A 25,447-nucleotide genomic window follows, 5' to 3' on the forward strand; every position below is an offset into this window, starting at 1 on the left:
CCCGTTCAGAGGTCCTCCATCATTGACTACGTTTAGGTGGGCCAGCTGCCTCTTCAGGTGAAGTTTGTAGCTTGCGTTAATTCGTAAAAACAACATCTAGAAGAAACCACAGAACAGAGTAAGGAACCATCCCCCTGCTTCCATCACTGCCTACAGAGAGGAAACCCACTGCCAACACCTTAAATTACTAACCTTCAGCATTATTTTTGCAATTCATGTGATTTTTGCCTTCTGCCAGTCCTTCGGCCTCCTAACCTTTCTGGCCACATACAATTTATAACACACAGGACAGCGTACACCCTCCCTTAGTTGTTATGCGTTGCACTTAGAGGACACATTGTTTGGAGCATGAATTTTTCTTGTTATCTGAAACATCTAGCAACTTGTATTAAGGCTAGAAGCTAACAAATCTTTTCCCTGTACTATAACCACTTAAAAGTATTTTGTCCAAAAGGAAGCGTGAAAAACACTCTGAAGGGACCATTTAATTTAGTGCAAAAGAAAAACTACAACTTAGTGTATTCAGTGACTGGATCAGTCCTTCCTGTCCTTAGATTTACAACTCTGCAGCAGCAGCGACTGCAGCAAAATACTGAAAAGGCACATCTGGTACAATCTGGCTGCATAATACATCTAGGGACCTCCGGAAGCCACCAAGTTTGAGCAGCGCTGCAGAAGAATTCCCTAAAAGGGCTGCACTCCAGCCCCAGAGTGTTGCCATTGGTGCACAATTTCAGCACCAATTCCCAGATTGCAGATTCGCCTCTCTCGACGTTAAAATGCAGCTCAAAATGCGGGAATCAGTCAGTTCTTTTCATGTCTCATCCCTCTCCCTGCACATCCCTGCACTTCGATTCAGACCGAGCTGTCTGCATGACTGCTGCCAGCCCCTTTAATGTGTGAGTTTCACAAAGACTCAAAAAAAGAATTCCACTCCACCCCCACCCCCGATAAAGCAGAAGTCTCTTCTTACGGAGTTCATGTGCATTTGCAAAGGAGGTATTACATGAATCTCAAAAATAACATTCACCTGAGTTTGCTCCTCAGGAAGGAGGTCATAGATAGCTTCATGCATCTTTGCCATTTGCTTGCAGATATTCCTGAAGCATGCCGAAGGAACAGGAGCTTTCACTTCATACTGGAAATAAAACCACAACCAGTTACTCCTTTCCACCACTGTACAACGGTTTACATAAGAGAGTCTCCAACAGCCATCTGAAGCCCTGCGTTGCTAATGATGTCAGGAATCAAGGTTCATTTAGCCTATCACAAATTAAAACGGTTGCTGGGCACGATCTGACTCAGCCAAGGACTCACATCACACAATCTTTTAGCACTTTTGCTTTATAAGCAAACAGTAACATTCAAAGCAGTATGAAATCTGCGGATTTCCCAAATTCATCTGTTCATCTCTGTTACTTCTTCTCTTTGCTTGTTACTTTTAGTCGGTTTCCATTACCCTATGGATTGCAGCTGCAGAGAACAACCACCACGCCAGCCACACAGGTGCCCGCCAGGTGCCTGCTAGCTAGCCCTCTCCTTTAGATCTGCACGAGTCAATGACAGACGAGCAATTCTACCTCCGAGGAACGTGCCCCCCATGTACTAAATGAGAAAATACTGCCTCTCTAACACCATATGCATCCGCATTTCTGAAGAGAGAAGGAAAGCACAAGGAGATGGAACTTCCTGAAAACTCAATATTAGCTATTCAAAAAACCACCAAAAAACCCATGCACAAAACCACTGCAAAAATACCTTGAAGAACAAAGTAGACTGAAATCCAAGAACCAAGACACTGGAAACCACCAGATGGCATGAGATTTGCTGCAAAGGGAACAAAATTCTTACGCCCTCACCCTGGATAGGGAAGATCTGAATGTGATTTCCGAAGCACTTTGAAGAGCTGTGCCAGGCCCAGGGAAGCCAGCTCTTCCGTGCCTGCTGGAGAGGCCGCGCCAGCACAGGGTGACCTTCGGCAGGGTGATGCTTCCCCATAGAGCCTTGCACAATTCAGTGGAAAAGCTGAATCATTACAACTAAATTATTTACAAGCACATTGGAGGAGATGCTCTCTCTTACGCTAGCCTGAATTGTGAAAGACAAAAAGCTTGCCTCAGTGCGACAGAAAAAAAAAAAAAGCAACGGGGAGTTTGGAGAAAGTCTTCGCAGGAAAGCCAAACCGGTGACCTAATTTTGACAGGAGAAGTAGCAGAAGAGCAGTGCTTACTACTCCAGGAGCGCTGCCTCCTGCGTGGGACAACGGCACAGTGCACAGGATCGTGCCTCAATCCGAGTTAGACAACCAGTGATTTACAATTTTCCAGTATCTTGCAAGCTGCAGCAATGGCTCTTGCACGACTACAGACAAATCAAACTCTCCATCGTGATGGGGAAAAAGTCACGGCACCAGAAAGAAACACGAGCTCCAGCCCTGCAAGGTGCTGGCCATTTTTATCTCCAGTTAAGGTCAACGGCCTGTAACACCGTGAGGGATCAGACAAAAATTTACCGCTCCTCTGTCCAAACAGTCACAAGATGGGAAACTCCCACAGGAGTGAATCACACTGGATTTTTTTCCATGAACATGTATTCCTTTTTAAAAACCTACGCCTTTTTCACTTGTTAATTAGATCTGTTAAATACCCCTGTTCCTGTTTTCTCTCCCTGCCCAAGTTAACAGACAGATGCTGGGAACTGTCCGTGCTGCTGTCAAACGCCCTGCTGAGCGCAGCCTCATCACAGTGGCACCGTGTGAAGACCAAGACAGCTCCTGTTCCGCAGAGCTCCCACAGGGAAGCACAGCCTGGAAACGCACAAGTAACCTGCCCACGTTACCCAGGTATCAGGTCAACGTCCCACCTACGGGATCAAACTGCCTCTCGTACAAAGCAGGCTTCTAGACTGTGCAATGTTTGTTTTCAAAGCACGCTGGACACCCACTGCTATGAAACTCGCTTGCTTACTCATTCAGATTTACACACTTCAAAGCAGGTGACCACTTTATCCACAAAGCACTGAAGTATTTGGACTCTCACAAAACCCATGGAAACCAAAGAACACACTGACACAGTTGCACTGACATGCCCATTTGCAAAGTTCCTGGGTTTATGTTCTTCACAGCTTTCAGTGCCAAGATTTCATTATTTCAGGAACAAGATGAGCCCAGTTACAGGGTCTGTCAGGAATGAAGGCAAATCAACACACGGTCTCCTTCCCTCCTGTACCCTGTGGGTTGCATTCACGTGAGCCAGGCGCTCCCACTCAGCCTTTCAGAGCTCTAAAGGACAGGAATATTCTCAGTTTGTATCTCATGCCAGCTAAGGGGAGAATGGGATGTAAAGATGGAGGGACAGTAAGGGATGGATACTTCCTAACATCAAGAACATAAACTGTTACTTGTTTGTCGCGGGCTAACTTGCTTAGTATCAATAATTAAATTCTTGCTGGTTTTTTTTTTTTTTTATTTTCAAGAGGTAAGAGGCAAAGTGACCAAAAAGCCATCTTACTTAATAGAACAGGTATTTTTCTTTGGGGAAAAAACACCAAAAGAACACCTTTAGAAACGGGCATAAACATGTTTTCAAAAGTATAAACACAACAGGGGGTGGGGAAACCATTGGTATTTTTCTCCCCTAAGTTTAGGTAACACCATTTGATAGCCCAAAGAAACAGATGAAAAGAAGCAGCACAACATAAAATAAACAATAACATAATAGAAACAACAAGAAAGACATAAATGCGTGTTGCAGTGGCCTCACTACAGCCCCCATTGGCGTGTCCACAACCTGTGCTTCTCATGAGGTCTTTCCTACAAGGAAGAGGTTGGTCCAGGCCAATCATCAAGTCTGTCACTAAAGAATTAATTTATTTTTCCTACCATGGGACTGCTTTTCTTCTCCACCCCCCTCCCAAGAGCATAAGATCCAAAGCAAAACACTAAGCTTTAAAAGCTTGTGCACTGTATGCATGGGGTCTGCGGGCCCAGAAGTCCCACCGTGGGGCAGGCTCTGGCAGCGTGGTTCGCCGTGAGCTGGGTCACAGTGAGGGATCAGCCCAGGACCAACCCGCTGTACTGCCCGGTGTTCAAACACAAACGCTACCAGCACGGCACAGGATGCCTACTAACGCTGCCACACAGCGGGAACTGCTAAGCACAGGGCTCTAGTCCCCAGGCCTGCAGCCCAACAGATGGGCTGGTCCTTCCCCTCCAAAAACTCTTTCTCCCCAGCAGTTTTTTGCTGTTTCCTCAGCTGCAGGAAATTACATGCTCCCCACTTCCAAAGACACACGGTCAGGAAAATCAGGGAACAGGAACTGGCTCAGTCTGGCTGCAGACAGGAGCTGTCAGCGGATAAAACTACTGAGGGTAGGAGAGCACTTCAGTTTCTAAACACCAGAGCATCTGGCCAGACAAAACGTTTCTGTTACTGCTGAAGGAGTAAACGAACAATCTTTTTTGTGTGGGTGAAGGCGAATGACACCCAGGTGGCAAACGTTAAAGACAAAACACATTGACAAGTACAGCACAGAGCTTTGTGTTTATACAGTTTAAAGAAGTTCAAACAAGTCCTGATTAGGAAAGGTTAAGACTCCATTTGAAACATCTAGACTGTATATAATTAGACCTCCAATTGCAATTTCGAGAATGTATAATTATTTCCATAAATCATTACCTTGGATAATAGTTTGTCAAATAAGCTATCCATTATGGCAACAAGCTTTGCTGAAATTTCAGCTATGTGGTCGTGATAATCCTGTAATGGAAGAAAGCAGGTTTTATTCACTATCTAATGGCATTCATATTCTTCAGAGCACAGTTGAAAAGCAGAACTTCGTGTTTAATTAGCAAATGCCAAAAGAATTACCTTCGTAATGTGGTCAAAATGCCTGAGCATGCTAAACTGCTTCGGCTGCAGTCGAGCTTCAAAATGAGCCCTGATAATAGGAATGTAGTGTACGATTAGCTGTAGGCAACGTGAAGAAAGGGCTGTAAATCCAGAAGCGAGAGGGAAAGAAAAATAACTTAATTATTACACAAGAAGAGTCATTTTGTATAGACTGTATCTCTTTTAACATAAATAACGTATCTGACACAATTTAACATGCTTTTTTAATTTTAAAAAAAAAAAAGGGGGGGTGGGGGGGGAGAGGTAAACATTTGCTTCCACTGGGAAACCCCATCCAGTGAAGACACCAGACTGGTACCCGGCCATTCACACCCAGCTTCTCTAAGATATGGGACAAGGGACTAATTTTACAAGAGGCTTTAAGTGTCTACTTGACATTTTGAGCCCTGAGCACATGTAGACATCGGGGAGATCTCAAAAGACCTGACTCATCAGCTACCTCACCTCAGCAGCCACATTCTCAAGGCATCAATACTACTTCTGCAGGAGGTTTACCTAAGCACCCTGCCCTGCCAGTGCTCAGCTGCCCAGTCTGCTCCTGCCTGCGGTGCTGGCCCAGTTCCCACAACCAGGCTTCTCCTGCGGCTGACAGGGCCTGGGCTGGCAGCAGGACACATGGTGGTGCCAGCATGGTCACCCCACTGGCCAAGCCCTCTGGAGCAAGGATCCACCCCAACTTTTCTCTGCTCACACACTATGGCCGCAGCCCCTTGGGGGGAAGCCTCCCAACCCATCCTCCTCAAGCTAGTCCCTTTCAAAAAGGGAAATGCAGGCTGGTAATCAGGACACCCTGAAACATGGGAACCGCAAGTCCAAATACCTGCTTCAACCCATCAACCAAAGGCTCTAAATTTGGAGATAGTTTAAAAACAGGGGTCTCAACCAGCGTGTCAGACTTTTCTGTAGCACGGAACCAGGCACCTAGTTCTCCCCAGCTTTTCAGAGCAGGGGAAGCAGTCCAGGCAGGTACCTTGGGGCTGGCAACTCAGCTGAATAGCTACATGCTGAAAATGAGAAACTAAAGCCCAAATCGTAGTTTGGATTCAGCACACAGTCACAGAGCCGTAAGTTACCTGACTGCGCTGGGACATGTAGCCACATAAAGGCTAACTATTCGATTCAGAGCCACCGACAGAAATGATTTTGTGCATTACTGACGCGCAGTTATAACCCACAAGAGCTGTATGTGGACACGACACTACAGAATACAGCACCCCAGGGCAGACGGGACAGCACAGCTCAGCGAAGTGCAGGGGGAGCCAGGGGTTTGGCTGCACTCCTCTACCTGTGTACCTCCAGTCTCAAGATCTGAACACTAAGCAGCTCCTAAGCATGCCAAAGTCACCACTGAAAAAGTAACTACATCTTCCCACGGTCAAGACGTTTTCATGGAAAACTTGCTCACCTATATATTTGTTCTTACGTTTCCCTTCATGTAACACAGTGAAGCTTTGTATTTAAAGTGATCCAGTAAACAGCAAAGGAATTTGAAGGATTTTAGTGCACGCCTTAATCAGACAACTCACTAGTTTTTATGCATATTTTAACCCCTAACTTGCAAGGTCTTACCACCCTGTGTTCTGTGCACAGGACCACAACACAAACATAGCTTATCATAAATGTTTAGGGGTTTTTTTGTGTTGGTTTTTTTTTTTTTCCTTTTTAACAGGCAGGAGAACAAGCTTTGACATTTTAAATAGAGAAATCCATACCTAGGTTTTTTGTAGTGATTGTTTTCAAACCAACAACTTGTAATGCACCAGCTCCAAGCACTAGTTGGCAACTTCGAGAGTTGAAATACTGTGAGAAAGAAAAAGATAGTGAAAACGCATGCTGGCTCTTTTAACAACTACACATAACCACAGTTTAGAAACACCGTCAACAGAACTTTGCAAGATTAAATCTATTATTATGAAGGCCAGCTCCAGAGTTTCACATACTCCTCACCACAGAGGAGCCCACGACTGCTAACTAGTAAGACAATGGGAACTTTTCCACCACTCTCAGTAGTCTCTGGCCCGTAGTATTTTTTGACTTGGCTTAAGCTAAAGCACTCGAGGCAGCATTTCAGCAAAGGGAAGCAGAAATACTGCTATTAAAAACAGCTATTCAGTGATTTCAATTCAGGGACTAACTTCTGCTTCTCTACGGGAACTTTGGGTGAGGCTTCTCTCAGTGTGAAAACTAGCTAGCTATGTTCAGCCTTGCTTTGAAAGCTGTACACAAGAACAACTTTGTACTAGAAATCTGTAAAACATACTTCTCAAACCAGGACCTTGGATGGAGTGAAGGGGAAGGATCTCACTAGTTTTGCTGAGTAGACAAGTGTAATATCAGAATGGAAAATACCTGAAGAACAAGTTTCTGCCCTGGCTCCAGACCTTCCTCACTGCTGCTGTTAATGAAAACTTTAAAAGTACTGAAACTCACTGCTGCCGAGCAGGCTGAATCTGTGTCTGCAACACTACAAAATACTGAGATTAAGAAATGATGCACAGAAGATGTTAAGCCACATCAAAGAACAGTTCTGTAAGAATTCCAGGTATAGTGGCTGCCTTCTGACTTAATCTTCCTAACTTAGTTACAGGAGAAAAGAAATTATCATTAAATGCATCTGGACAGCAAGACGGATCCTGTTAGCATATTCTGCCTTATTTTGGCATTCTGCTCCATCACCCACCCAGCTTGAGGCATCAGATACTTTAGACTGGTTGGGTGATGCAACAGAGACAGAGGAGGCATTGCTGTTGTCCCCGATTCCTGCACTGAATGGAGAGCAGAAGACCCAGGGCTCATGTTTGAACAGAACTGACCTTGTTGACTGAGGGGCAAAACCTACAGAGACCTGACCCTTTCTCACACACCTGAAGGATTCACAGGGAATTGTGACAAGGTTGCCCTGCAGCTTGTGTCTGCAATACAAGAGGATTTCCCCCAAATACAGGTCCTTTTTTTTGTGGGCCACAATCCTGCCTCACAGGTCTTGCTTCAGAATAACGCATGAACAAACTCAAAATTTCAACCCTCCCCTTGAGTAAAATCAGGAAACAATTTTTCTGGCTGTTGCCTGCAGTCAGTCACAAAACTCAGGACCACAGAGGATACACGGTGAACCCCACACACCCACTCTGGGCCACCAGAGTGGTGGATCTGGGACCAGGAAAGCAACCCAGACCCAGTGCCACAACCGAACCTGAGCTACGTGTGGCTCCTGACCCGGAAGAGGCACAATCTACTCTGCTCAGACAGAAGTCAGGCCTGAGACGGGCTGACACACCTTCATCTCCTCCTCCTGAAAAGCAAGACCTTTTCTTCTGCCTCCTGGTGGACTTCAGAAGTAGATCCACTGAGCCAACGACAGATACACCCTACACAGCCCAAGCTCCTCTGAGGTATGACTGCGTGGCAGACCATTAAAAACACGCTCTATAAAGGATGATAAGACACTGGTACTCTCCCCCTGCCTTTCATCCACCCTAGTTACCGGACGGCCTGTTGCAGACAAAGCAGCGAGGCAGCAGCACGGCTGAAACATCAAAGGAGCAACACCCCCTCCTTGTGACTGCCTGGAGGAAAGCACCGCGGAGCTCGGGCACCGGGGCTGGAGCCTTCTCCTCGGCACCCGCTGAGCAGCTCCAGTCATCGCAGTGCTGGTTTTGCCCATACACAGGTGTCATTTCACTCTGGTTGCAGCCATAGTTCAAAACAGCCTGGAATTTCATGACCTGGGAACACTCTGCAGTTTCCAGCACAATAAAGCCTAGCTCTGGCTACCTTCAAAGCTTGCTGGCTCTGACAGTTGTCAAACAAAAAGCGGTGACCTGCAAGGACACCTTGAGTGGTCTTATTTTGTTCAAAGTGTAATAAATGACCTTTCGTTTTTGCTACTTGTTCTTGTCATCTCTCCAATTGATGGCACCTTGCTGCCAGACAGGAAAGACAATAATGAGACTGCACACAGTGTTTGGATACCAAGGAGTAAAACACAAATGACGCAGAGCTAGAACAAGATATGGTAGGGAGAGAGAATTAACACAGAGATGCAAGTCCGGCTGAGTTTGAGGCATCTGCTGCCGTCCTGCCCGCCTGCAAAAAGGGGCTGGGAGACCTAAATGAAGCAGCAGCTGGAGAAAGAGAGGTGAAGAGGGGCACCCCCAGTCCCAGCCTGACCGATGGGCTTGGATAGTGCGATAGTGCTTTCAGACAGGAAGGTCTGGGCATGAATCTGAATTGGCTGCAGGGAGGAGTGTTCCTGCATCTGGTTATTCAGACAAGAACTACCAACGTGAAGATTATTTAAAGGTCCATCTTCTGTCGTGTGTTTCCCCTCCTCCATCCCCCACCTTATGTAAAATATAATTTTGTAGAGTAGAATCTATTAATCTTTTATCGATTATGCTTGTCTTCAGAACTCTTAATACCTGACATAACCTTTGCGGGCAAAGATACAAGTGAAAACCTTGAAATAAATTAACTGCTAGGTTTTGGAGCCTAGATTATTATATATAGATATATAGATATATGTGACAGCTTTAAAGTGCATTCCTGTGCTCCTTTTATTATTGTTTACTTATATCACCTTGCAGTATCTGTGCTCTACCGGCTTTCCTCTTCTCTAGCGAGAAATAAATGACAAAAAGGTCCTGGTCTTTCATCATCTGCACATTTTACAACAGAAGCTTCATCCCATACTATTTTTCATGCTTCTACTGACTATACCTCTACTGACTTGTAAAAACCAAGGGCCTCATTTCCTTCCTGAATATAGATATATTTCTGTGGCACCTGGGATCAAATTGCTTTTTCTTCAGCAGCATTAATCCTACACCCAGCTTGAAGGACAGGCAGTTTTGACAAACACTACTAGATGGGATTTCCAATACTCCAGGTGAACAAGAGGAAAGACAGCCTTCCTGAAGTTAATACACACAATAAATTGCATCTTTAATGCACTTAGCTTAAAAGGCCGCTTTATGGTGTAGTAACAAATGCAATAATTTCTATACATTTTCTGTAATTGATATGAAATCATAAAACACATGTGAAGCATTATAGACAGTAAGACACGTTGCGTGCCCTGAATACCCCCGATTAGCGCAGACAGTACATTTAGTGTCATACCTTCAGTAAATCAGACAGGCGGGTAAGCATGTCAGTGGTGATGGAAGGAATGTTATCCACACACTGGCAGTATTCAAGGATTATTCTTATTAACAGCAATACTGTCCTACAAGAGAGGAAACAGCCAAATATGTCATCTCAGTGCACAGATGATGTTGAAAAATCAAACACAGGCCAGTCATGTTGATAGAAAGCTACCTAATGCTAGAGATTATAGCATTAAACAAACTCACCAACTGACCTGAAGGAGAAGTAAAACATAAAAGAAGATATACATAATGACAGTTATAAAGAATTCTCATTCCACAGGGTGGCATGCGGACAAAGTACTTAATGTATATGAGAGAAAAATCTCATAGCTTCATTGGTGTAACTTTTTAATCTCCAAAACAGCTACTATGGAACTGGAAGTCTCCACACAGATGTTGGCAGGGGACAAAAATTCCAAAGCTCCTTTCTTATACTATATAATTCTGGCCAACTTTGAGCAAGTATAAAAATCCACAGAATGTAGACAACAGCCACCACTGAAATGGATGTAATGAATGCTAAGGAGCTGCAAACAGAGAAGGCAGCTGTGAAGAAACAGCACCAAAAATTCAAAGGTGCTCAACACCTGTAATTTCCCTTGAATTCTGCAGGCACTGGAGAATTTGGGAGCTACTGGATGGAATTAAGAAGGCTCAACAAAGAGCAGGTACTCTCCTTTGAATTCAGGTACACAGAAGGCAGGAAAACTAAGGCAAGATCAAATGTTCAGAGTCGATACTCTAACATTTCAAAAAGTTAAATCTCTTTCTTCCTTTAGGCAGTTGAGTGCAGAAAGATGAAGAACCAACTGGAAATAAAGAGCTGGAGGATTTTGGGGGAACATCTAGGCTTTTTTTCGTGAATGCATTTTATTTGATTAAATACAATGAAACTGTATATAGAAGTGTGTTGAAATGAAACAAATATTTGTACCAACATGAAGCTGACAATTGCTTCACAGAGCTAAGTAAAATGAGTTTCAAACGAGCTGAGATGGATTATCAAAGACATTCATCTGTTAGGTAAATTTTATTCTTTAAAGCATGTTCAAATGCTCCTACTCGACCTGAAATGCTCTTTTGCAGTGATATCAGTTGGCTGGCACAGTAGTTCTGAGCCATCAGCTTCTGTTTCTAATTGAACAATGATGCATCATCATGAAGCAACTCATAAAAAGACAGCTGGTCAAAGACATTATGTAAAACAGAACTTTTAAGTTTGGGGTAAATCAATGTTAGGACTCTGGGGAGTGAGATTTTCCAGATTTTACTCCCTCTCCAAAAACACTCTCATGCATATTTAATGCTAAAGCCTCACAGTCTTTGGAAACACAGCATGCTTTTAATGAAAGAAGTATGTGAGCATCATATACTTTAAAATGCCTTTGATATAACCAGCTTTAAGAAACTACTTTCCAATCCAAAGCAATCAGGATACAGGGTATGCAGCTTCTGAGATAGCCTGTATCTTATTTCTTATACTAAATGAGATAAGCAATCATTCAGCAGCAGACTCATGTACTTTGGAATTGCTCAGCCTGGAGAAGAGAAGGCTCCAAGGAGACCTTATTGCGGCCTTTCAGTACTTAAAGGGGGCTCAAAAGATGGGGACAGACCTTTTAGTAGGGCCTGTAGTGATAAGACAAGGGGTAATGGTCGTAAACTAAAGGAGGGTCGATTCAGACTAGATACAAGGAAGATGTTTTTTACAATGTGGGCAGCGAAACACTGGCAGAGGTTGCCCAGAGGGGCTGGAGATGCCCCATCCCTGGAAACACTCCAGGCCAGGTTGGAGGGGGCTCTGAGCAACCTGGCCCAGTTGCAGATGTCCCTGCCCACTGCAGGGGGCTGGACTAGATGACCTTTAAAGGTCCCTTCCAACCCAAACCATTCTATGATTTTGCCAGAGATTATCTATATTGCAAGAAATAACAAGTGTGCTACAAAGACAAACCCGTATTTTAAGGACCATGTGTTTTCATGAAATAATTGGAAAAACCCGCATATTCAAATGAAACCATAAATTTAGCCTAGTCATTCAGAAAAGAAACAGCATCTTAATGTGCAGAAGAGCTTGCAATGTTTTATAACTGAGAACTAAAAAGAAACTAGCCTGTGAGAGGAGAGGTTTGGTTTTTTTTATTTAAATAACATTGCTAAAGCTGTTATCACAGTTCTACTCAAAAGTTCTTGCTAACCAATCCACTGCTAAGAGAAAAGAGTGCATCTTACCCAACTGTTGCATATTTTTGTCCTTCAACAATAAGAAATTCTGTTGGCTTTCTTTCTTCAGTAGCTAGATATTTTAGCAAGAAAGGAAAAGGGATGAGTTGAACTAAAAACAAGTACAAAACCTGCTAGTTTCTAAATTTCTAAAAACTTAAGTGTTCACTTGCTGAGGCTTGAAAAAACAACAATCAATCTTGGGAGCACTGCTCTCTTACAATATTTATTACATAGTTGGCCACCCATCGTAATTATTACAACCCATAAAGTTACTTTATTATCCACTGGGATTTTAGATCAAAAAATTCCCCAAAGTCCCACAGTCATTACAGACTTAGAAACTTCAAATACAACAGTTTACAAATAGAAGAAGAAAAGCAGAAAGCACCATTAGGTTTTCTACTATACATTCTCAAATGATTTGCTGTGTATATTAATATTTTAGCTTCAAACCACTTCTTCCTTAGGCTTCAGAGTAGAAGCTCTTACTGATGCAGTTTTTCATGCTAAACTTGATGCTGCCAGTTTCCTGTCTTCTTGAAGGAAGCTGCAAAAGCTTATTTTAAGAGCAATGGTCGATGAGCATATCTTGGTGTGGTGTTCCGTAAGCGGAGTGATTATTGCCTAACACGCTCTCTGTTTCTGCTGTATTCCTTTTGGGGGGGTCGGGGTTTCTCCACCACGACATTACCGTATTTTCTTCCTTCTCATCTATTGCCATTTTCCTTCCCCCCTATGTACGTTTTCCTCTTCTTCTAGCTGCTCACACGCATTCACCGCGGCAATACTGGATGAGTATCCCCACAAAGTAAGAATGCATCATGCATTCCAATTTGCACAGATAGAAATGGGGCACGAGGAGAAAAGTCTGACTTGTCTGAGGTCAAATGAGGTTTCTGTGGCAAGGTAAATAATTGAGCGCACATGAGTTTTCACTTCCATGAGCAGCCACACAGCATGCTGCCTTTCATTTGAACAAGTGGCAGATGAAGCAGGGGGAAGGAGCAAGCTTTGTTTAAGGGGGGCTGAGCACACACACGCACTCCTTGGGCCCTTGCAACACTTCAGTGGTACGTTCTGGGGAAAGACTGAATTTGCACAAAGACTGTAAGCCTCTACACTGTGAATACACGTATAAAAAAAATTAGCTGTGCTAACCCTGTGCTAACACTTAAATGGGTTTTCAAAAAAACATCCATGTTTTTAAGGTCAGCACAAGAAGTTTCAACACTGGTAATAGAAAAAAGAAAAAAAAAAAGCTATCAACTTCCTTCTGATTCCCCCAGAAGACACTGAGCAAACACAGATCAAGAATGACATTGGAATATGTCCGTCAACTTTCAATAGCAGCATTTGCTGATAATAAATTCAGTTAACAGTAGGACACAGCACTGTATCACCTACTAAGAAGAAAATTAACTCTATCCCAGCCAAAACCAGCACAGACTGGAAAGATACACACCTGCTGTTTTTTTTTCAGGGAGAGAAATTCTGCCGTCTGACACCGAATCAACAAGATCCTGAAATTCAGCAGGAACTTCAGCTTGCTTCCAGCGCTCGTTGTCCAAAAGCAGGCTAGTTATAAACACAAAAGAGAGGAGACTGAGAAAATGAAACACCTTGTCTTGATGCTTTTCCTGCCTGTAACAGTATAGAATTAAAACTACAGTAATTTTAAAAAAAGCCAGTGGCCCAAAATGTTATGTTATTCATCTTCATTTTAAAGAGGTGCCCAACAATTGGCAGTAGCAAAACAGGAAAACACCATCTTGGCCTAGAGATCTCACAATTTGTTCATTCAAACTATCATAGAGAACAAAAGACTACAATAGGCAATAAAGATCCTTATGAGATCACTGCCACCGAAGCAATGAGTAATCATTGGAATTTTAAGAGCTTTTGATGGATGAGAGCAAAATGACTTGATGTATGATACTGGGAAGGCTGTTCCCCAAGGGTTGTTTTTTTTGTTGTTGTTGTTGTTGTTATTGTTTTTGATGGAGGTTTTTAGGTTGGGTTATTTGTTGGTTTTGTTTTGGGTTTTCTGTTATTTTTTTGTGTCGCTGTTTTGTTTTTTTTTTAAAACAGTTGGAAGTGAATTATCCCAAAGTTACTCAAGCCCTGAGACACAGCAATCCTGCCCTTCGCTGGCAGTCTTGAGGACTTCCTGTAGCTATCATGTCCTCCTTTAGGCAACTGTAGAACAATCCACTTTGAAGAAGTTAAGTTATGAAAACCTTAGAAGTCTAAACCAATTGAAAAGATTTGGATTTTAATACAGTTTTTTCACTCCCTGCTCTTAAGTACAACTTGCTTACTAGCATTCTAAGCAACAAAAGACCGTGTCTGCCTGGCATATGATTGATAAAATTATTCATGTAAGAACACAAAAATCTTCTACCCAGAGATACCTGAGTTTCGTCTTCCTCTCCTCATGGAATCTATTCACAAATCTATTAGCTTGACTCTGAAGTGCTCCTCGCAAGGACATACTTTTCCTGCCACAGATCTGCTCAGTATCTAAGATAAAGCCTTCCATCAAGCGAGAAAGAGCAACAAACTCGTTGGAATTCAGCTTCTCTAGGAAGCCATCCTATACGCAAAGAAAACCATTGTAACGAAACATAACAGCACAAAAATTCAGAGACATAAAGAAACGACTAATCAGCAGGCCTGAGGGCTATGAGTATTTCAAAGGAGAACATTATTTAACTCTACATGGGACAGAGAAGGCAGATTGCAGTGCAAGCTGGTACCTGGTCATAGATAGGCATTCTCTGCATGGAGCTTCCAAGACAGCAAGTCAGAATATTAAAAAAGAAAAAAGAAAAGAAAAAAAGTAGCAGAAACCCACATTGCCTTACAATGATGTGATATGTTAATGCTTGTGTGCTCTGGGCATTAGCATCAAGTGCCTGTAGCAGCAGGAACAGTTACTTAATTTCAATTGAGAATGCCATTTCAGAACTCTCGCTCATTAAACCAGTAACTTGGGAGTAAATTCTCATTAAGGATGAGATGCCAACAGCCGTCTGAGCCAAGCTCCTTACCTTTGCTCTTGCCATGAGGAACTTGACTGAACGATCATGGCAGATATCAGAAGCGTTATAAAGTAAATCTTGAATATTGTTTGCCAGCCTGACCAGTTCCAGGTCAGTCAGCTTCATGTCATCACTGATCCTACAAATGACAGAGCCAGTTGGTTGAGCATCAATTTATAAAAAAACCCAGTATTTTTGCTCATAGGTTGAAGGAGGACTGAGCCTTGCAGCAACTGTCAAATGCAGACAGTCAGTTAATCACCAAAGTCACTTTGTACAGATGGGATGTTCTAAGCTGCTGTCAAAGTCATGTCAATCCCTGTAACAAGTAAATGTACAATTGCACTTCTTTATATTTTGTTTTGAATCCACGTTCTATTTGTTATTAATGGGCTAAGACAAAACATGATATAGTCATTACTAATACAACAAATATTATTAACATTTACTGAACTAAAATTTACCTAGCTTGGTAACACTTGAGCATCACAAGCATCTGACAGATAAAACACAGTATTTTTCTTCCAATGCAAGCATTAAGCCTAAAATACATACTCTGCACTCCCTGCCACCTTAATCTATAGGCTGTCATTCTATCTGCTCTTTAGACTTCAGGCTCCTAAATTGGTGCTTTTAAAAAAACCTTTTGTGATTTGCCTACTCTTTGAGGCTAGCCATTAGCACAGCACTGCCATTCATGTAATTAGTTAAGATAACAATCTTTTGGTTCAGCGTGGCTGCTGAAGGGACTGGCAGTATAAGAGGAGAGCAAAAACCCAGGATGCTACAGAGCAGCAATTGGGCTAACATTGTTAGAACTGTATAATTTTATTAGCCTGCTCCAGACACACAGCAGAGTGCAAAGAAAACCAGAAGAGGGATGAAGCGAGTTCATTTTAGAACGAAGTTATGCAACCAGCCTCGGAAACAACTTCATTGCTCCAGACCCCCAGCTGAGTGGCATATTTTTAGCAAACTTGGCAAAGCGCTCAAGACCAGTTCAGATCCAGCTCCCTTCTCCTTCCCTGCTCCTCACTGTAACCCTGGACTCGTCTTCACATTGCATTTCTCCTTCAGCGCATGATGGATGCTTGGACGTACAGAGGCCTGAATTAGATTTAATTAGACTATGCTGCGCATAAAACAATCTCCTTCAGCCAGCACTGTGATTTGAGGGGTAAGGTCTCTATCAACAATGACAGTTGCTTAAACACACCAGTAGTTTAAGTACCAACCAGCTAGAGCGAGCAGGACATTTGCTATCTTCCATCTTCCAGCATGGTAACAAGCAGTATTTCAATTTTGCTTCATAGAACCCTGTATCCAGACATGCTGCCTTTTTAAGTGGCTCATGCCCAAGTCTCACACACACTATACCTGGTCCTTTTGAAACGGTAGCTCTGACTTCCAGCCATAAATAACATGCATAAAAGGATGCCAAAATGTTACAGCTCTGGAGTCTGGAGCACCACAGGGCAGCACTGCCTATGTTCGCAAAGCACCAAGATGGATTTATTTAACCATGCAAGTCAAACAGTTGACAACGAATAGCAGATTTTTCTCTAGAATTTATCAAGGTGTACTCCATAAAGCCAGCTTAAAAAAAGAAAACAACAGAAAAAAATAGCCATAGGAAACATGGACAGGAAACAGATGCTTCTGCCTGTTAAAGGCGTGACAAGCTATCTTTCACGAGGCTAGGCTTGCATCTCTCCTGCTCTCTACAGAAGCAGGCTCCCCAACAGAACAGATGGAGAAGGGGCCCTTTTCTGTAAGAACTGACACAATCAGTCCCTGTACCACTATGCATAGAGGTGAAAACAAGACAAATAAAAAAAAAGGTGAGCTGGGGATAGTGCAGTCTGATGGCAGTCTCCAGGGCAGATGGGGGAGAGCCACTGCACTTCACTTACCTAGAAAAGCACATTCGTTCAAAGTAATTTTCGTACTCTATCATCAGAAACAACTGCCTGCACCTAACATCTGGTTTCCAACACGCTGCAAAGTGGAGACAGGTAGTGTGTCTACTTACATCATCTCTACTGCCCCTGGAGTAACAGAAGATGATGTTTGCTCTTTGCTGGATGAGGAATCGGTAGTGCACTCTGGTTCAGAGACCGAGTCACTGCTACAGGGCTCACTGTTTGGGGAAGTGTTTCGTTGAGAGGTAGTGTCAGCTGCTACAGGCGGGAGGTCTCCTTCGTTGAACGCATCACTTATAAACATGCCTTCATGAGTCAGGTAAGCCACTTCTGTGTCCACCGTACTGTCTTTAGCAGAGTTCTTTTGTAAGGTGTCCGCCAGGTCTCTGGTTTTTTGGTTCTTGTCTAGAACCAAGAAAACCACGCTACGGATAGTATTTAACGTTGCCTAGAATCAAATATAACTTCTATTACAAAAAAAAAACCAAAACCCTGTGCCACAAACTTGTGCTAGAAAGGGATTTTCTTTTACCCATGAAATTAAACTAAATCCTGGCTTTATTTTCTATTGCATAATTAGCATTTGGAGGCAGACCTGTCCGTCTGATGGTAACCAATATCAGCTGTTTCTGAGAATGGTGAAAGAAACCATTAGTTTCTAATTAGTTTCTAAATAGAGCAATCTAACACATACAAAAGTTCTGTCCTAATCCCTAGCAGCCTGAAATGGATGCAATCACGCAACAAGAGGTATTATCTCCTTCCCACTGCTCTCTTTGTTAGCACTAATCATTTTTGCCCTGGATGCCGATATTCACATATCCTTCTTTCAATCAAAAATTTGAGCTCTATAAGCAAAACCAACACCTTAAGACTTCAAATGGAAAGTAACTTAATTCCCTTTCATGTCTGAATTAGGTGAAACTCTTGGCAAATGAATGTCTTACCTTTATTCTCTTGAGGAAGGTGGTAAACTTAGAAAAAATATTCTTCAGTAAATCAAACCACTGAGGAAAATTCATCATCCTCATCTGGTCTGCAAGCCTGAAAAAAGAGCAGTATTCAGTAAACAACAAGTGCTTACTGGCCATGATGCCTACTGGCACATAAAGAAAAAAAACATGCTTTAAATGGAATCGTAAATATAAGGAAAACCCTGTAGATTTTTATCTAGCATAACAACAAACATCATCTGACCAACAGTCACTATCAACACAATGTATGCAAGTGCAATGGGGAAGGAGGTATATAAAACCAGATCATGCTAAAAAATGAAAGCCTCACATTTACCATCTAGTTTTTTCCAGGACACAAATTCTCTTTCCCTGGGATAAGTACATGTTAGAACAAGGGAGGGGGGTTAATAGCATTTTCACGAATCATGTAAGGGGGGAAAAATATATATAGAAAGACTTAAATGAAAGTAGTTTGCAAGTGTTATAAAAGCTGTGTTATTAAGCCCATTTTGTTGCACTGCAGCGAGACCACTTCTGCTACTAAAGTGCAAGTCAGCTGTTCATGGCAAAGGGCAGAGAAGCCATTGATAGAACAAAAGTTAAACCCTGTAATACACAGTTAGGACCTAACGGCAGAATAGTAAACACCGGGGAACAGTGATCAAATATCTACTGTTTAAGAATGACCCTGTGCCCAGACTCTTCCCAGTCTGGGTAAGAATCCCATGCAGATTCTGCCACTCACTTTGCTTTATCAGCTGGTCTGGTTTTATTCCCTTGGGCTAACCCTTTGCTGAGCCAAATGAATCACAGAGCTACAGACAAACAGAAGCTGGCAGGGGCGTCTGGAGCTGGGGCCTCCGGAGGTGCCTTGTCCAACCCCTGCTCAACTCGGGTCCAACCAGCTTGGGTTGCTGTGGGCCCTGCCCAGTCAAAGCTTGACTACGTCCCAGGACGGATATCCCACAGCTCCTTCAGGGCCCTGTTCCAGTGTTTGACCATCCTCACTGGGAACACATGAACACATCTTTTCTAAGATTCAGCTAGCATTTCTCATCTTTCACCTTTTGCCCGCTGCCCCTCATCCTTCCCCTGCACACCTCCGAGAGGAGCCTGGCTCTGTCTGCAGCTCTCCCGTAACCCTTCTATGGGGTAGCTGCGGGCCGTTCTCCCCTGAGCCTTCCCCTTCCCAGGCTGCAAAGGGGCCCAGGCTGCTGCTCCTGCACTCTGCGCTTTGCGCCCCCAGACAACCCAGTGGCCTCTTCTGGATCTCGATGTCTTTCTTGCCCCCTGACCTGCCAGCTGTGCTAACGTTGCCCAGGCTGCAGCTGTAAGGACACGCTGCTGTCTATGGCCAACCAGTTCTCCACCAGAGATCCGCAGGTCCCACCCTGCAAAGCTGCCCTGAAGCCAGCCAGCTCCTGCCTCTCCTTTTGCAAAGGGGTTGCTCCTTCCAAGATACAGAACTTGGCATTTGCCTTTGCTAGGCTTTGCAAAGCTCCTGCTGGACCATTTTCTTGCGTCTGAAGCTGCCTGGTCTCTCTGCATAGCTCCTGTTCTTGTTCATGTGGGAGGTACTGAAACTACTGACAGGTAACCCCAGATTACGACAACAGGGAATGCCTTCAAGTAGAGACATATGCCTAAATACAGTAGTTTATGCTTCATGCAGTGAGATTCACAGTATTTTAGTATTTATTTTAACAGTACATTTAAGGTAACGTTAGAATCTGAAGGGGAATACACAATATTCTCACGGAGGTGGACAGAAGCAGAGGCTCAAGGTGAAAGAGAAGGCTAATCCTTTGTTATATGGAAATTTAAGCACAAATTAGAATGGCAAATTTATCTATGCTAAAAGCCATCCATCTCCTATCCCCACCCACCACCAAAAAAAAAAATAATATCTGGCTGTATACTTACTTAACAACCACTTCTGTATCTATTTCTTCTATCTGCGATACCGTATTAACCACACACTGTCAAATTTAAAGGGGAAAAAACAAAACAAAAAAAGATCTTAGCTTCTTTCTAACCGCTGCTGAGTTTCATAACATACACAATAATCCTCAAGTTAAATAAGGAAAAGTAAAATAATAAAGGAAAGACATATTTGTATCATTTAACCTCTTGTTTCTCTAAAAACAAACAAACAAAAACCCCAAAACAAAACCCCCAAACCACCCACCAAACACCTACTTGCAAAATACAGATGATCAAAAAGTTCCCAACTGCATACTAAGCTCTGGAGGGCACACCGACTTCATCACAAAGGGACCTGCTTTTCTGAGCATGGATGCTAAGCACATTTAAAAAATGTCTCTCAGGTCAGGTACTTGAGAACAGAAGCTATATTCTTCCCCTTTCCAAAGCAACTGACTTTGGAAAATATTGGTTGACTTCCTTTTAATCTTTAAATACAGGACTTGGAAAGTAACCTGTGTTGGAAAGAACAGCAGCAGGAAAGTGTGAAAGCACCCACCTACAGTCCTGCGCTTTCAAATGTTAAGGCAGAGCCAGTTTCAACTGCTCTCCCAGGAGAAATGGGATTTGCTGTCTGTCCTCCTCGTCCCTCCAGGGCACAGCCTGCCTCTGTCCCTAGATTTCTCCACACCTTAATCGCTACGCTGTGGCCTTTCCTCAAAGGACACTTGGTCCTCAACTGGTGCACACAAAACCGGCCAGTTCTTCAGTCTCTAACAATTGATTTTCATTCCAAAGACATCTATCGTTTCACAGTGATTTCACCGATCTCTTTTCATGTTACTTGTAAGCCCTAGGTACAAATCAACTCCGTTCCGATTGAATTAGGGGTCTTCTCCCAAATACTAATTCAATAACCTGATCAAATAAGTCAGTAGCATATGAACTCATCTTGCCTTTAAGTGAATATGTACAACCCAAATAGTGACTGAGGGCTGCAGTCTCAAGCTACGTGGATTTTAGCTGCATTTTGAATAACGGTGGTCAGTACAGCAGTTTGTAAGAACACACCTTATTCTTGAACTGTGCAGTGTGTTCAGTGCTTACAAACTCTGCTCTTTCACCAGCCTGGCAATAAAGAGCTGCTACAGTACTGACCAAAACAGCCCAGCAATGCATTTGAACAGGAAGCACATTTGAGATGTGGGAAGGAAACTGTTTCCTTCATTAAGGAAAAACATCCCTAAGAGCTGAGACAATAGGCTACAATCCAAACCTGTTGCACAAACCAGAAATAATCTGATCCTGTCTGTTTTCCCTGTTCAATAGAAACTTAGACCGGAAGCTGATTAAACTTCGTCTATTACTGAGCAGAGGTGACACCTTAAAGACAGATACTCCCAGCAGAATGGGAGAAGTGCTTTATGACTGAGAACAAGCAGGAAAACAGGGAGCGCTACCTGCCTATTTCGCAACTAAACAAAGAACTTAAAGGAAAAAAAAAGTCTCATGACTGCTGATAGAGGCAAGTGAAAAGCCAAGGCAGACCAATGGGCAGATGGCACAGTTTTAGGCTGGTGTTATTCATTCATGCCTTTTTTGTTTGTTTGTTTGGGTTTTTTTTGGTGGCGTTAAGCACAATGTGAAGGCCTGGAGCAGCTGCACACATCTGTATGCCTTTGTTTTTCCAGGCTTACAGTAACACAGCATGACTAGAAAGTAGTGGTCACTCACACCCTCTGCTGATCTTTTAGGGAGCAGGGAAATGATGCAGCCCAGCATCCCACCACCTTCAGGTGGGGAGAGAACAAGCAGTCAGGGGCACGAGTGCTTAACTGATGTAAATTACATTGGGGTCAAGTGGGAAAGGACCCACATCATCGCCAGGTCCTTAAAAAAAGTGGTGGGACTGTTGCATACATTGACTGTCTGTTTTCTAATTCTCCCACAATATTCACTAGCAACATTGGCCTGCTTTATCTATACCCACCCTGCACAATGAGATGAACAGAACCGTGGCGCTGCAACATAAAGTGATTTAGGAAATCCCAATCTAGCTTAAAACAAAAACCTTACAATAACATTAAAAAAGAAAATCCAAACTTTTAAAAGCTGGGTTCCCAACTTGGTTCACAACACAGCTGTGAACATCTTACTATACTATGAGGACAGGAAAGACTGTCTTCATCTGATGGCAAACCCACCACCCAGCTATCTCCCAGCCTTTGAGATACAAATCAGAAGCAGCTCATTACCACAGCAGAACGTGACACTTGAAATAATCATGTATCTTTAGGGGAGAAAAACACCCCTTTACACAATATTCTCACATATGCAGGCAAACAAACAAGATTAATAAAATTAAGAGTACTAAACACATGCTCAGTCTAAGTTTTTGTTTGCAAACAAAAGCCATCACACGTGTCACTAGTCGATGCATTTTCCCCCAAAGAATGTTCATTTGTTGTTTTAGTCTACAAAGATTTTTGGTTTGAGAAGACAGACACGCTACTCTAAATGGCAAACACCACCACCACCGACAAGTTCATTTTTATTTTTTTTTAATTTTTTCTTTTTTTACAGACAAGCACTTCTACCTTCTTCATTGCTTCACTTTGCTGTCAGAAAAAGACAAGGATATTTTCCCACCTTCTATCATGTGCCTATGCTAGGTCTGTGCTAATATTCAGGCAAGCAATGTTTTCTGTTGCATTTGTTGGGAATTCGATTGTTTCTGCTGGCAGGTTTTTTGATACTCTGTTATGTATTTAGACCAAGAACTTAAGAGGTTTAGTTTTTAGAGGGTTGGCGGTGAGGGTTGATGCATTTTTGGATTTTGGTGGTGGGTTTTTTGGGGGGGTGGGGGTGGTTTTGGTTTTTTTGTTTCTAAACATAGTTGTTATGACACAGCTATACTATTTGGGAAAGCCATTGTTAAGAGGGAAAAAAAAAAACCTTAAGCTGAAATCAAGGAACTCAGAACAATGGTAACTATACAGAGAAAGCTGTGATCTGCTATACTTATGCTACCTACTCCTTCCAGAAGGTCTTCTCTGCAAACAGACCTCTGTGCTTCAGGAAATCCTTAGTGTCTGCAAAGCTCAGCTGCTCCAAAGGAGAGACCATCAACCACCACAAAACTTTGTTAGAGCTGTTCTTAACTACTTTAGAAAATAATTTTTAAGGAGTTGAGGCAAGCTTGTCAGGTATGTTAGAAGTGTTTGGCTTACCTGTTTAATTATGTTCTTTGCAGTAATAATCATTTCATCTCCATATATTTCATAAAAATTTAGTTTTCTTTGTTTTAAAAGTCCAAATACTAGAGATACAAGTCTCTCCTATCAAGAAAAAAAAAAAAAGAAAAATAAAAAACCCCACACTAAAAATATCAAGATGAGGACAAGAAACAATTTTAAGAAATTACACAGCAGTAAGAAAGTTCATGTATCAAACACAGTGAACAGTATTTAGATCAGTGCAGTGCCTTGAGACTAATGCCATGCTTTGACCATACAAAGCTCCCTATAGCAATACCAGCGGAGTCCCTTCCTCCCAGCCTGTTTCATGCCTGTTTCTCAGTTGTGCTCATCCACTTGTGCTTAAAAACATGGATAATTTGAAAGATGAATGAGTTTCCTTACCCCAAGCAAGAATTACACTAAATACAATTGCACCAGCACAAGTGAGAGGCTATCCCATTGTGGAGCAGAGGTGAGAAAAAACTATAGGGCAGAAATGGGAACATTTTAAGTGCTGTTGCTGTTCACTGTATTTAATGAAACCCATGGATGAAATAAAACTAAACACTTAATAGGGTCCAGCATTTACTGAAGAATAGTACAGGCAAAATCCAGAAAAGTTTTTTCCTGGCTAGAAAGCAATCACACTAGCTTAATCTTTAGATGTTTATGATCTTCAGAGGAATGAGAAATATATTTATCTATACTGCAAATGAAGCACGTATTCAGGGTGACCATATAGTTGATATAAGCACCCACAAATGCACAGGGAGGCAGAATGAGAACAACATGCAACTGTCATCTTTCATTGCAAAACTAAAGTTTTTACATTATACACTCAAGTAGATATGAGAGTCCATGTTCTTTTTGACTTAAAGTGTTGAGGCTCATGAAGTAAACTCAGTATACATTTAATCAGAGAAAATAAAACTGATTATTTTGAAAAAATAAAGTATGACTGAATTGCAGTTCCATGAGTTTAGTTACAATTACTTAATTTTATCAAGCACAAAAAAAAAAAAAGGGTGTGTGTGTGTGGAAGTTTGGATGAGAAGAGAAATAGTGTAGAATTATAATGTTGCTACTAGGGACCTGAGTGAATTAGTTGGTGCTAATTAAGTATGTTAAAAATGCAAACATATTCATCAGACAGTTTATTTCAGTAACAGACATACCTCTTCTAGAATTTGGCAATCATCTTCTAAGGGTCTATTTAAATCATTGCGAGCATAAGTTGAAAACTCCGCAATCATCATTTTATCTATCAGCTTTTCCAGTTCACAAAGCTGTGAGCCAAGATGCCTAAGAAAAACAGCCATTGAGATATGAGCCAATATAATCAACCTGAAAATGAATCATTATTTCACAGCTGAAGAAAATAACCACCCAGCAGGTAATTTCCATGCAATCAATGCTGGCTTAATGGGGGGCTCAAATCTTTCACTTCTTAGAGCAGCTGAAACCATGCATTTTTCAGAGGTACCGTCACCTTGCAGCAAACATATGGTCTTGAATATTGATGGAGGGTAAAACCTGGAATTAGGGGTTTTTTGGTTGTTGGTGTTTTTTTTTTTTTTTTTTTTTTTTTTTTTTTTTTTTTTTAAGGTGTTGAGTACTTCTTCCTAATGAAGTGAACCAGAACTGAGAATATTCTGTGCTTGTCGGCAGGAAAGTGACAAAAAAAAAAAAGTGTTTGAGCTTTTAACGTGGTCACAGATTTACTTTACATGACTGAGATACAGTAACGGCTTTCCATGAGAGGATGGCTTTCAGAGAACACAGAAGAGTTTTCAAGTTTGCCATTTTTATGGTACTCTACATTCAAAATATTTTTTCCATGTATTTCAGATTTTAAACCATATTTTGCAGATTGCAGATATAGAACCACAAGGGAATTTCTCACATCAGAAATGTCAACCAGGCTTTAAAAACTGTGCAGCTAGAGAAACTTTTAGCAGAGTAAAATTAAAAGTGATACTTTCAGGGATGTCAAACACTCCAGGCCTTCCAACTTCCACCGACAGCTGGGAGCACCAAACATCTGTAAAAATCAGTCTGCTTTTTCCTTGTTTAAAAACAA

The 25,447-nt window shown here is 42.3% G+C and overlaps 1 protein-coding gene across 5 annotated transcripts in view; it reads right to left on the minus strand.

Moving 5' to 3' along the window:
* The window catches only part of VPS54 (VPS54 subunit of GARP complex), a 53,449-nt gene that overhangs the window by 3,323 nt on the left and 24,679 nt on the right, over positions 1–25,447 (minus strand). For all 5 annotated transcript variants that reach the window (XM_037390866.1, XM_037390868.1, XM_037390865.1 and 2 more), the window contains 15 exons: positions 24,543–24,669; positions 23,359–23,466; positions 20,129–20,184; positions 18,197–18,293; positions 17,360–17,697; positions 15,337–15,466; positions 14,698–14,879; positions 13,749–13,861; positions 12,293–12,356; positions 10,032–10,137; positions 6,623–6,710; positions 4,869–4,990; positions 4,677–4,757; positions 1,031–1,138; positions 2–96 (listed from right to left, as the gene is read on the minus strand). In XM_037390866.1, coding sequence (XP_037246763.1) covers positions 2–96; positions 1,031–1,138; positions 4,677–4,757; positions 4,869–4,990; positions 6,623–6,710; positions 10,032–10,137; positions 12,293–12,356; positions 13,749–13,861; positions 14,698–14,879; positions 15,337–15,466; positions 17,360–17,697; positions 18,197–18,293; positions 20,129–20,184; positions 23,359–23,466; positions 24,543–24,669 — 1,815 coding nt within the window. The remainder of the gene's footprint in view (position 1; positions 97–1,030; positions 1,139–4,676; positions 4,758–4,868; positions 4,991–6,622; positions 6,711–10,031; positions 10,138–12,292; positions 12,357–13,748; positions 13,862–14,697; positions 14,880–15,336; positions 15,467–17,359; positions 17,698–18,196; positions 18,294–20,128; positions 20,185–23,358; positions 23,467–24,542; positions 24,670–25,447) is intronic.

This window comes from Falco rusticolus, chromosome 6, assembly GCF_015220075.1.
Source record: "Falco rusticolus isolate bFalRus1 chromosome 6, bFalRus1.pri, whole genome shotgun sequence".
NCBI classification, from domain to species: Eukaryota; Metazoa; Chordata; class Aves; order Falconiformes; family Falconidae; genus Falco; species Falco rusticolus.